The sequence below is a fragment of the Mastomys coucha genome, unplaced genomic scaffold, assembly GCF_008632895.1.
Source record: "Mastomys coucha isolate ucsf_1 unplaced genomic scaffold, UCSF_Mcou_1 pScaffold15, whole genome shotgun sequence".
NCBI classification, from domain to species: domain Eukaryota; kingdom Metazoa; phylum Chordata; class Mammalia; order Rodentia; family Muridae; genus Mastomys; species Mastomys coucha.
The window spans coordinates 60,675,592-60,687,296 of record NW_022196897.1 but is presented as its reverse complement, the minus strand read 5'-3'; the positions used below and the strand labels follow the sequence as shown (position 1 = coordinate 60,687,296).

The window sequence follows — 11,705 nt, the reverse complement described above, 5'->3', positions numbered from 1 at the left end:
CTGAAATTGTGAAAACCTTTTTTGGTGTGCTTCTGTGTACTTTTCTAGGAAGAAGGGAAGTATTTCTTCTAAACTCTCAAAGACACTAGGTGATGGGAAAAGTGGAAGACCATGGGTGAGACAATGGAGTCTCTAGATACTGATTTATCTGGTTGCAGAGAGGATCAGCAGAGATATTATTATGGCTGTAAAATCTGGTCCCACAAAGCCTTGAATTTTCATTTATCTTGATGAACCGTAATTTTTTTCACAAGAAAAAAGGGGAGGGGTGCATAAAATCAAATGGAGTTTATTCACAATAAAGATGTAAAATGGTGATTTCAAGAAATATTTTTAGACCAGTAGCTAATAAAAAATCTGTTTAATGTAAGATCAGGTGCCTAAACGTTTGTTCACTCATGCTGATTAATATTTCTTCCTTTTTTGAGTTAACTGGCTTGAAACAAAAGGCTTGGCTCCTCCTTCCAACCGGCTTTTTTTCTTCTTCTTTTCTGATTCTTGAGTATGCTGTGAAATGATGATGGATTAGCTGCACTTCTATTTGAGGTAGTAATTATTGTTTTATAAAGATTCGATTCCTGAGATATTTTAAATAGAAGCTATTTATATAACACAATAACTAGTTGAAATTTAGTGAAAAGAGAAAATGACAAGAGGTGCACGCAGGAGAAAATGAGGACCTAAGATTAAACAAACACGATCACACACTCAAACACTAACCAACCATAAACAGAGAAAGTAGGAGAGAAAAGGACTATTTTTAAACAGAACAAAGGTAGCAACGAGAAATAAAGTGAAAATGACGAAAACATCACACTTGAGCCTTTCAAAAAAAAAAAAAATCTCAAGGCATTGGATGGCCTCCCGTTAATTAAGGCGAAGACAAGGCGAGGAGAAAACACCAGAGCTAGAGACCGTGCCTATGATTATCAGATAAAACCCAAAAGCTCGGGGGAATAATCTTTTGTGGCAGAGACTCGCCAGGCAGCGAGGAAAGCTGCTTTTTCCCTCAGACAACATCCGCAAAGTATAACGTAAAAAAGACACAGTGGGTTTAAGCACCTGCCTGCTAACAGCTATTTTAGATAATTCCTGATGCATTTCAATTACCCGTTTCCGGGTATACAGATCGGAAACAAGAGGGGCTCCTCCATCCTGTGGGAGCGTAAGCAGCATCCACAGGCAGGGACCGCTCGCCGGTTAACCCTGAGGGCGCCAGCAGGAGCCCCTATCCTCAGACGAACCCTGCTCCTCAGGAGACCTCGGCTGCCCTCGAGCCCGAGCATCCTCCGCCCGGCTCTCTCATCCCATTCAAGAAAAATCCCGGGATTTCAGGAGCCGCACCCGCTTAGCCTCCGGGCCGCCGCCGCCGGGGTGTGCGAGTTGGGGTGGGGGGCGCAGCCTCACTCTAGGCGCGGCGAATGGGGCGCGTCCCCGTGGGCCGCGCGCGCCTGTTGCCATGGTAACGCTCGCCCGGCCGCCGGAGGGGCCGGCGTGAATGCGGCGCGCTCCGGCAAGATGGCGTCGGCGAGGTCGCAGGGTGCGCGGTGAGCGCCGGCCGCTGTCGCTCCACCCGGCCGGTCGCGCCTCAGGTCCGCCCGCCCGCGCGCGCCCCGCGGGCCCATGGCGGCGACAGGTGCGGGCGCGCGGCGGCTCGCCGGGCTGCCGCGGGCCGGGCGCGCCCCTCGCTAACGCGCGCGTAACTTTTCCTCGCCGCGGCCCCCCGCGGCCTCCGCGCCACGCCCCCCGGGCCGCCGCCCCGCCGAGGTGCCGTCTGCCGGCCGCCGCGGGAGCCAGGAGCGCCGGGAGGCGCGGCTCCACCATGGCTCTGACCCTGTTCGGTGAGTGCGGTCCCCGGCTCCCCGCTGCGTGTGGGCCGCGCCCCGGAGCCGCGTGCGGGCTTGGGTGGCGCGGGTCGGGTCGGCCGCCTTGTCGGGGCTCCTGGAGCGCGGCCCCGCGCGCCGCTCCCATTGTCTCTTCTCAGGCAGGGCCAATGGGCGTGAGCTCCCGGGCCAGTCCTGGGGTCCGGGTGGGAACGCACCGTGCCTCTCTCACATGCCAACTTGAGAGGGAAGTTGGCTAGTTGTTTGCAAACCAATTTTTCCTAAGTCGGTAAATAAAGATCCTGGAAAGTTTATTATCATGATTATTATTTTGAACAAGATGTGAGAGCATCCCCAGCCTCTGTAGAATTGCCCGGTCCGTGTGTTGCTTCCTGTTGGATTGTTGGGCATTTCGGGGGCCGGGGTAGGGGGAGTGGGACTTGGTACATTGCATTGGAAACGAGAATAATATGTGAACTTAATTTGGTATTGGTTAAAATTGAAAATGTGTGCTCTGAGGAAAGAGGACAGAAGAAAGTTGGTTCCTCAAAGGTAACATCAGCAGCGTAATTTTGAGTATTGGTGGGGAAATGTTATTTTGTGGATGTAGTTGCTTAACACTATTGTTTCAATGGCTAAGACAGTTTGCAATGACAGTGGGCTAGGAAAAAGCACTGAAAAGGTACATTGTTTTCTTTTACAAAAACAATGTAACCATTGGTACATCTTTTCAAGAGAACTCAGTATGTCAAAACTTATATTTGCAAAGAATTCAGTTTTTCAAAGTAGGAAGGTGTGGTGATTGATATATTAGCGGCAACCACGAGTACATTTCTCACAAGTTATTCAGCATATCTAGTTTCCAGTTACGTTTTAATTATGTCATCTGACCAGGCACAGTTATGCTGTCACATACCATAAATGCTTTTTGTTGTAAGTACCTCCAAGTGAATTCAGCTGCTGGTATCAGTTCAGCTGTTGTTTCTTCTTTTCCTGAAAAAAAAAAAAAAATCTTTATCTTACCTTGTATTTAATCTGCATTATTTAGTGGAAATGGGGACTTTTTGCACAAAGGTTACAAATGATATAAGGCTATATACCTTTAGCTGATTTTTTTTCTTTAGAAGTAATGGCTTTAGCTGATTAGCAACTGTTGCAGCTAATGCAACTCAGAGATTTCCAGAGGACATCTTCAGACTACATGGGAACAATTGATCTGTCCTAGTTTCTAATGAGATTCTGTATTTTTAAGGATTTCAAAAGTAAACTGTACTCATTTAGTATTTTCTAGAACACTGACATTCCTGATAACCAAGGCAGTTAAGCTGGGAACACAATACTCTTTATAAAAGGATTCCTAGCTTGTAAGCCTTTACCTAGATGGAGTAAGTAAAAGAAAGATGCAGATGATTCAAATAAGTAAAAGAAAGATGCGGAATTGTACCTGTATTGAAAACTGCTCTGAGGGATGCCTCAGCAGGAATGACTTGGTTTCTATGTTCTGATATGTGCTTGTGGAAAATATTCAGTTTACATAAATGCACTTTGCTACAGTATGAACGTAGCATACCTCTGAACAGGAGTAGGGGTTGGTAAAGAAAAGAGAGAGGGCGTGGGGTCTGAGAAAGACTGAGAGATTTTTTACTCTGTAGCCTAGGTTTGCCTAGAACTTACTCAGTAGCCCAGGTGCCAGGATTACTGGGATGAGCCACCACACCCACTTTTTTTGTTTTGTTTTGTTTTTCTTTTTCTTTCTTTCTTTTCTTTTCTTTTTTTTTTTTAATTTGTTTTTTTGACCTGTATAGCCCTGGCTGACCTGGAACTCACTCTGTTGACCAGGCTGGCCTAGAACTCAGAAATCGGCCTGCCTCTGCCTCCCGCCTCCCAAGTGCTGGGATTAAAGGCGTGTGCCACCACTGCCCGGCTTTTTTTTTTTTTTCTTTTTGTAGTGATGGAGCAGCAACTGTTTTTAACTGTGCAGATCATTTAACTGTTGCAGATCATTCCTGTCTCCTGTGTCATCTGTCTGCTAAATGTAGATGCTTTTGTCCAAGTCCAGGGCGAAAGGGACTTTTAACGGGACACTCAGTGATTCTCTCAGGTGCACACTAAAATTTGAGAGGTTTTGAATTACAGGCAAATACTAAGGGAATGGATCTAATTGGCCCAGGTCATAAAAACATTTTTGCATTTGTGAAGAGAAGTAGGAAGAGTTAGAGAAGGATTTCTTGTCTTTAGTTCACTCTATCATGCCACACCCTAGCCCATTTTTCTTTTCTTTTCTTTTTTTGGAGACAGGGCCTTGAACTCCGTCATCCTCTTGCCTTAGCTTCCTGAGTGCTGAGACCCCAGTTGTATTCATTTTGGTGACCAGCTGAGAGGAGCAGTGATAAGGTTCTGTGAGATGGAGATGAAGACTGCGTGGGGATGAGAAACCCGGTTAGGTGAAAGTGCTCTGTCAGTCTCAGGGGAGAGGCCTCAGCTGGGACCTTTGACTTCCCAGAAGAACCACAGCTGGCTGTCTTGAGTGTCTTGGACTAAACTTCAAGAGTATAGTTTAGTTTTGAACTTGTGTTGCAAATTTTCATTCACACTTGTATGTAATATTTATATTGGTGATTACTAGAAGTTAATTTAGATAATTTAGAAGCTCTTATTTAGCGTTTTTGTATGTATATGTATACCTATTTTTTTTTAAGATTTATTTATTTTATGTATATGAGTACACTGTCGCTGTCTTCAGACACACCAGAAGAGGGCATGGGATCTCATTAAAAATGGTTGTGAGCCACCATGTGGTTACTGGAAATTGAACTCAGGACCTCTGGAAGAGCAGTCAGTGCTCTTAACCACTGAGCCATTTCTCCAACCCCATGTACACTATTTTTGAGTATGCAGTGCATGTGTGTTTGTGTGTGTGTATGTACATATTCGTGTGTATGTGTTTGTGTGAAGGTCAAAGGTCAGCCTCAGGTGTCATTCCCTGGGAACCATCCTCTGTGATTATGTGTTTGTGCCACTGTGCATTTAAAACCTCAGTGTAGTTCCTCAGATTGCTTTTATCTTTTGTTCAAGCAGGGCCTCTCACTGGCTGGAACTTTGCCCAAGCTGGCCAGCAGCTCTAGCCATCTGACTGTCTCCAATTGTCCCCATGAGTTTTGAGGGTCTGAATTTAGATAAACATGAAGACCTGACTCCTGAGAGGCAAGAGCTTTACCAACTGAGCCATCTCTCAGCCCTACCTTGTGTGTATGTGTGTGTGTGTGTGTGTGTGTGTATAATCTTCTGTTCTTGCACATGTGGTAGTCAGAGGGTGTCTTCCTTAATCTCTTTCCAGTTTATATTCTGAGGCAGTCTCTCACTGAACCTGGAGCTCACTGTTTCAGTTAGAGTGAAAGACATTCCGCCTCCCCACCTTTTCCTCCTAGTGCTTAGGGTTATAGGTGTGTACTGTTACGCAGGCTTTTCATGGGTGCTGGGAATCCAAACTCAGATCCTTATACTTGTCCAACAAGCATTTCATTGGCTTTTTACCCACTTTCCCACCTTCCCCAGCCCCTTATCTTAGTTTTTAGTTTTGAGACAGTCTCTCACTGGGTCTCTGGGTTTGCCATGTAGGCTGAGCTGGCCTGCCCGAGAGCCTTAGGGACCCTGCTTCCTCAGTGTCTCTGGGGCTGAGAGTATAGGAACTGGCCTCCACTCTTTTTTTTTTTTTTAAGATTTATTTATTTATTTAATGTATGTGAGTACACTGTAGCTGTACAGATGGTTGTGAGCCTTCATGTGATTGTTGGGAATTGAATTTTTAGGACCTCTGCTCACTTCGGTCAACCCCGCTAGTTCCGGTTGGCCCTGCTCACCCAGTCCCTGCTCGATCCCACCCAAAGACTCATCCACTATTATACATAAGTACACTGCAGCTGACCCCATACACACCAGAAGAGGGTGCCAGATCTTACCACTGGTGGTTGTGAGCCACCATGTGGTTGCTGGGACCTTGGGAAGAGCAGTCAGCGCTCCCACCCCTGAGCCATCTCTCCAGCCCTGGCCTCCACTCTGAACTGTCTGATGTAGGTGCTGGGGACTGAGGTCAGGTTCTTATTCTTTTGGGGCAGGACTTTACCTGTTGTCTCCAACCCTAAGGATTTCACTTCCAGTTTTTGTTTGATTTGGTTTTTGTTTTTTCTTTTCGAGACAGGGTTTCTCTGTGTAGCCTTGGCTGTTCTGGAACTAGCTCTGTAGACCAGGCTGGCCTCAAACTCAGAGAACCATCTGCCTCTGTCTCTCAAGTGCAAGAATTAAATGGGTGTGTCCTCATGCCCATCACTTTCCATTTTAAAAATCATATATGCCTTGAAAATGTTTATCTTGAAAATTCAGAAATTTGAAACTTTCTCTTCAACTTTCAAATGAATCCATGTCTCAAGATCAACCTTGATATATTTTATTTTATTTTAGTTTTTGAAATTAAATTTACTTACTTATGGGAGAGGAAGGCAAGGGAGCATGTTAGACCTGTGTGGAGGTCAGAGGACACCTTTTTGAAACTTGGTTCTTTCTTTTCAACCATGAGTCCTGGGGTTTGAACTCTGGTCAGGAGGCTTGGCAGTTAATACCTGCTAGCAAACTTACTGTGCAAAGTTAGTTTTTTGTTTTTTGTTTTTCTTTTATACTTGGGGTTGAACCTAAGACCTCACTTGTGCTAGGCAAACATTCTACTGAGTCACATCTCCACCTTGACAATTTTTAAAATTTCAAAAATGGTCAGATATGTTTCTGACAGACTCATCTTACTGGCTTTGCTTATTTGGTCTACAAATCTATTGCTGCAGCATGCAGGATGTGGTGCCCTCTTTGGTACTGTCTCTGTTAGGACTCTAGTGGATACTTGAAGTTCACTCACCCTGCTCTATAGTCAGTAATGTACACCTTGGACATTTTGCTGGAATTTACCAGATAGAGGAGTACTTGTTTCCTAGTAACCACTAGGATAATAGGAAAGTCTGAGATCATCTAATTTATACTTTTTTGCTACTGTGGCTGACAGAATGTTGTGTCAGGCCACATCTGTAGAGCCCTAGTTAGCAGAACTGGGTGAATTACCATGGTATCAGGTCATCCTTTGTCAGGAATCTCATCATTTATAGCTTAAGGAGCTGTGGTTTCTACCAGGCCAGTGATGAGTCTGGGAGCTCAGTATGATTCCCTGCTCAGCTGAACCTTGAACAGTGCTTGTCTCTGTGTGGATAGTTGGTGCTGGAGGTACCTCACCTCCACTCTCCTGTAGTTGCCATCCTTATAATCACAGGTCACATGTAAAGTACTTTCTTACCATCTGTGGAGGTTTGAAGGAGACTGGCCCCAGAGGCATGCATTCATGCATATGCATATATATATATATGTATATGTATACATATATACACACACATATATAATATATGTATATATATTATATATAATATATGTATATATATTATATATGTGTGTGTGTATATATGCATATACATGAATATCTGCTTAGTTGGTGGCATTGTTTGGGAGGGATTAGGCCACACAGAGAAACCCTGTCTTAGAAAACTAAAAAAAAAAAAAAAAAAAAAAAAAAGAACACCCACAGTTCATAGTTGTTACAATTTATGTTTGTGATCTGTGTGCAATATTGATGACCCACATCTGCCCCTTGAGGTTACCGTTTTATAACTAGCCCAGCCTTTGGCAATACAAAAAGTTAAGATTTGTTAAGAAAAAAATGTTTAACTTTTTTACATCCATTTTTGTTAACATTTTTTGTCTTAACATCCCTCTTTCCACAGAGAACACAGTGTGGTTCTCTGTGTGGAAATTTAGTGGCACCAGAGGCATACATCACACTGCATTTCCTTAGAGAGGAAGCAGCTAGGAGTGCACTCTTGTAATCCCAGGACATGAGAGTCTGAGGCAGGAGGATTAACAGGAGCTCTAGGCTAGTCTAGATTTCTTGGTGAACCCTGTTTCAAAAAGGAAGGCACAAATTATTTGTCTTTTAATTTTGGACTCCAAAAGCTATGTCTATATTTTAGATTGATTTAAAGCAGTTACAAGAAATTTGGTAGAAAATAGTTTTTGCTCTACATATCCGTATGTACGTGTGTGTGTGTGTGTGTGTGTGTGTGTGTGTGTGTGTGTGTAAGATTGCAATAATAGTTGAAAAGAGATGGCATAAGCAAAATAAGTGTTGATTTCTTCAACCAGGTTGGTGTGCCATGGGATTGCACTCTGCTCTTCTCTTGAGACATCTGAGTAAAAGAGGACCTTGCTGGCAGCTTACTTTCTCTAATCTGTTCTCCTTGATGTAGCTAAGGATGTTGCCTTAATCTCACATAAGGGGATCAACACCCTTAGGAACTTTATCTACCGCAACATGTAACAAAATCACTGAACTTTCTGTGTAAAACCATAACTTTTTCCTCCTTAGAAAGTTATTTCTGTAAGTTGTATTTCTTTCTTTTTAAAATGTTTGTTTTTGAGCTAACCTTCTGCTTTAGTCTAAATGCTGCGATTATAGGCATGAGTCACTTTGATTTTTTATTGGATGATAATAATCTTTTTTTCCCTTTTTGTTTGTTTGTTTGTTTGTTTTCCAAGACAGAATTTTTCGTGTAGTCCTGGTTGTCCTGGAACTCATTCTGTAGACCAGGTTGGCATCAAACTGACAGAGATCTACTTGTTTCTCTGCTTCCTGAGTGCTGGGATTAAAGGCGTGCACCACTTTTTTTCCTTCTGTCTTCCTTTCTTTCTTTCTTTCTTTTTTCTAGACAGGGTTTCTCTGTATAGTCCTGGCCGTCTGGAACTCACTCTGTAGAGCAAGCTGGCCTTGAACTCAGAAATCTGCCTGCCTCTGCCTCCCAAGTGCTGGGACTAAAGTTGTGCACCACCACTGCCCAGCTCCTTCTATCTATCTATCTTTCTTTCTTCCTTCCCTTTCCTTCCTTCCTTTCTTCCTTCCTTCTTTCCTTTCTTTCTTTCTTTCTTTCTTCCTTTCTCTCTCTTTCTGTCTTTTGTTCTTCTTTTTTTTTGGTTGGTTGATGTAAATCTTACATTCTTTAATTTATTTGTGTGTATAATTCTGTGCTTGCAAGCTTCATGTGCACACTGTAGCACACATATGTAGGTCAGAGAACAACTTGCGGGACTCAGTTCTCACCTTCTACCATGTGATTTTGGGGCTCAAACTCTGGTCCTCAGTCTTGGTGGCAAAGCCATCTTGCTGGGCTAATTGTTACTCTTAAATGAAAGGAAGATAGGAAGAAAGTAACAGGAGAGGATGACTATATTAAACATTGAAAAACCATATTAATTAAACTATGACAAAGTTATAATTTACATTCCTCCTTTGACTTTTTGCTATAAAAGCAAGTACTTCGTGACAACACTAAAAACACACTGTGGCAACACTTGCAAGGGTGAATGTTAAATAGCATGTGAAGTAGATTTCAGCAAAGTTCTAAGTAGCAAAAGACCATCTGAGTTTAAAAACAAGCTGGAATGAAAGGACATTATACCCCTCCCCCATCAGACAGTCTTGTGTAGCTCAGGCCCATCTCAAACCATGCATTCAACTCCTGGGTGTCTGGCTTCTGTCTCTCAAGCAGTGGGATTGCAGTAATGTGAATGTCTCTTCCCCTGTAAAGCACACTGCAGTACTGTTAGAATGGCTTTGTATCCAAGAACCTCAAAGAAAATCTTCCATTTGTGGATTGCTTTTTCTTTCCCCAAAGAACAGAAATGCCCTGTGTGTTTTTAGTGGTGGTTATACATTGAGAAGAGGGCGGGCTTCTTGAGAATCAAGGTGTCAGCTGTGATGTGAAGCAGAGACAGTGAGTCAGGGAAGAGCATGGCGTGGCCCACACCACCGCAGTGTTCTGCAGCTGCTCTCAGAGGTGCTCCTCTCCATCTCCTGACCTCACCTTCACTTTTAGATTGCAGATATCTCTTGATGTGAGGCAGGACTGCAGAAGATACAGTTCACGACCCATTGTTACTAGAATAGGTATTTTTCTGACCACAGATTTGACATTTGGAAAACTGAATGGGTCCCTTAGGCTCTGTAAGCAGCTACAGGCCTTCCTGCTGTCCCTTTTCTCACATCAGCACTCAGCCTTCAGCCTGTACCACATGTTCCATGCCTTTGATTTAGATCTTGTCACTGGCTCCATAATGGCTGTGAAATTAATTTGGTAGAGGTGACTTTAGGATTGTAGTGACTTGGTTAGGTGGGACAGACAACAGGTGAGTGCTGTAAATGTCCATCTAAGAATTATGCATGGCTGAGTGTTTTTTCTGTATGGCAAAAAACTATGGCATGTTAATAAAGCTGAGGTGTGATGTTTGCATTCTACCTCTGAAGAATATATCATGTTAAGTCAGCATATAGCCTGAAATATTTTCATTTATAGTCTGAGGATCTTGTTGGGGTAAGATGCATTACAGGGCAAATATTTAATGAAGGAATTACACTGTAAGAGGAAAGAAAGCAGTTTTATTAAGAGGGTAAGGCATTACTAAGAAGGGCTTATGGAATGTGGTGTAAGAAATGAAACCATACTAAAAATCACAGAGCATATGAGGTTGGGGAGGGATAGACTATATATTGAGATAAGGAAGCCAACACATGGTTTTGATTTTGAGTAGCTCCAGGGCTGTGGGTGTGTATTTCTGTTTTCCAATTTGTTTGCTTATCTATTTGATGGATATTTATTGGGGGCAGAATATGTGCCAGGCAAGTCTTAGTTTCTGCTTTATTTCTTGTTCATATTTGCAGTAGAAAACATAACAAAAAACATAACAAAAACATAAAAAAAATACTTGGCATGTATATAACATGCCAAGTGCTGGGGCTGTGGGAAGAGTGAAGCAGAGTTCGGGTCAGCTGTTCTGCCTCAGCAGTCAGAGGACACTGCAGCAGCAGACAGTAGGCAGCAGGCAGCCACCAGGTAGTGCCTACACCCAGGAGAGGTTTCTGAATAATTTGGCATATTTAGAGAATAATGTCCAGTTCATTAAACTATTGCTCATTTTCATCTTAGCAGTACAAAGGAATTGCACATAAATTAACTTGTTTGTTCATGTGTTACTTCCACAGTAGGGAACATAATCAAATTGAATAGGAATTCCTTATCAAAATGGCTGACTCAGATTTTCAGGACTCTGAAAGTGAAAGGAGTACAATCTTTTGTTGTAGTAAGTATTTGGGCTCCATGCCTGCTAGTTTTCATTATGACCTTTACTGTATGTGTTTAGTCATTTGCATTTCATGTGTATTAAAGGCTTTTACTTTTGTTATTGTCCAGGAAGAATTTGAGGTGACTCACAAGACATGGTTCAGGAAGATAGGAACAGTTTGTGGGGAGTTTGCTTTCTATTCTTTTGTCATCGGTTTCTTTTTCTCCCCTGAATTGGTTTCCTCTTATTTTATGACTATGGTCTGCTTTTCATTAATAAAGGCTCCCCTTAAATTTGGTACTCTTGCAATGGTCATAAATTATCAATGTTCTCCCATTACTGTTTCAGGGGTACAAAGAAATTGAAGGTAATTGAAAGAGTGAGGCAGGTAGTAAGAATTTTGGGGACATGAAAATGGATAGAAGCCCCTTATTTTAGGTTTGGTTGAAGTCTCTTGCTAAGGATCGAGAACTTAACACAATTCACAGCATTGTCTAAGGCTGTTGGCATAAAGAGACTGTCCTTTTTTCTTTTTTTTAAAAAAGACTTATTTATTTTATGTAAATACACTGTAGCTGTCTTCAGACACTCCAGAAGAGGGCTTCAGATCTTGTTACGGATGGTTGTGAGCCACCATGTGGTTGCTGGGACTTGAACTCAGGACCTTTGGAAGAGCAGTCA

At 42.8% G+C, this 11,705-nt stretch overlaps 1 protein-coding gene and 1 long non-coding RNA gene across 3 annotated transcripts in view; one reads left to right on the top strand and one right to left on the bottom strand.

The window, feature by feature from the left end:
- Positions 1 to 271: 271 nt before the first annotated feature.
- Positions 272 to 1,566, bottom strand: LOC116090321. Its single transcript, XR_004118643.1, has 2 exons — positions 1,063 to 1,566; positions 272 to 507 (listed from the first exon to the last, which is right to left on the bottom strand). It is a non-coding gene; the product is annotated as an uncharacterized LOC116090321 (long non-coding RNA).
- The window catches only part of Chn1 (chimerin 1), a 164,166-nt gene continuing 153,960 nt past the window's right edge, over positions 1,500 to 11,705 (top strand). For both annotated transcript variants that reach the window (XM_031370637.1, XM_031370639.1), the window contains exon 1: positions 1,500 to 1,841. In XM_031370637.1, coding sequence (XP_031226497.1) covers positions 1,823 to 1,841 — 19 coding nt within the window. In that variant the 5' untranslated portion in view covers positions 1,500 to 1,822. The remainder of the gene's footprint in view (positions 1,842 to 11,705) is intronic.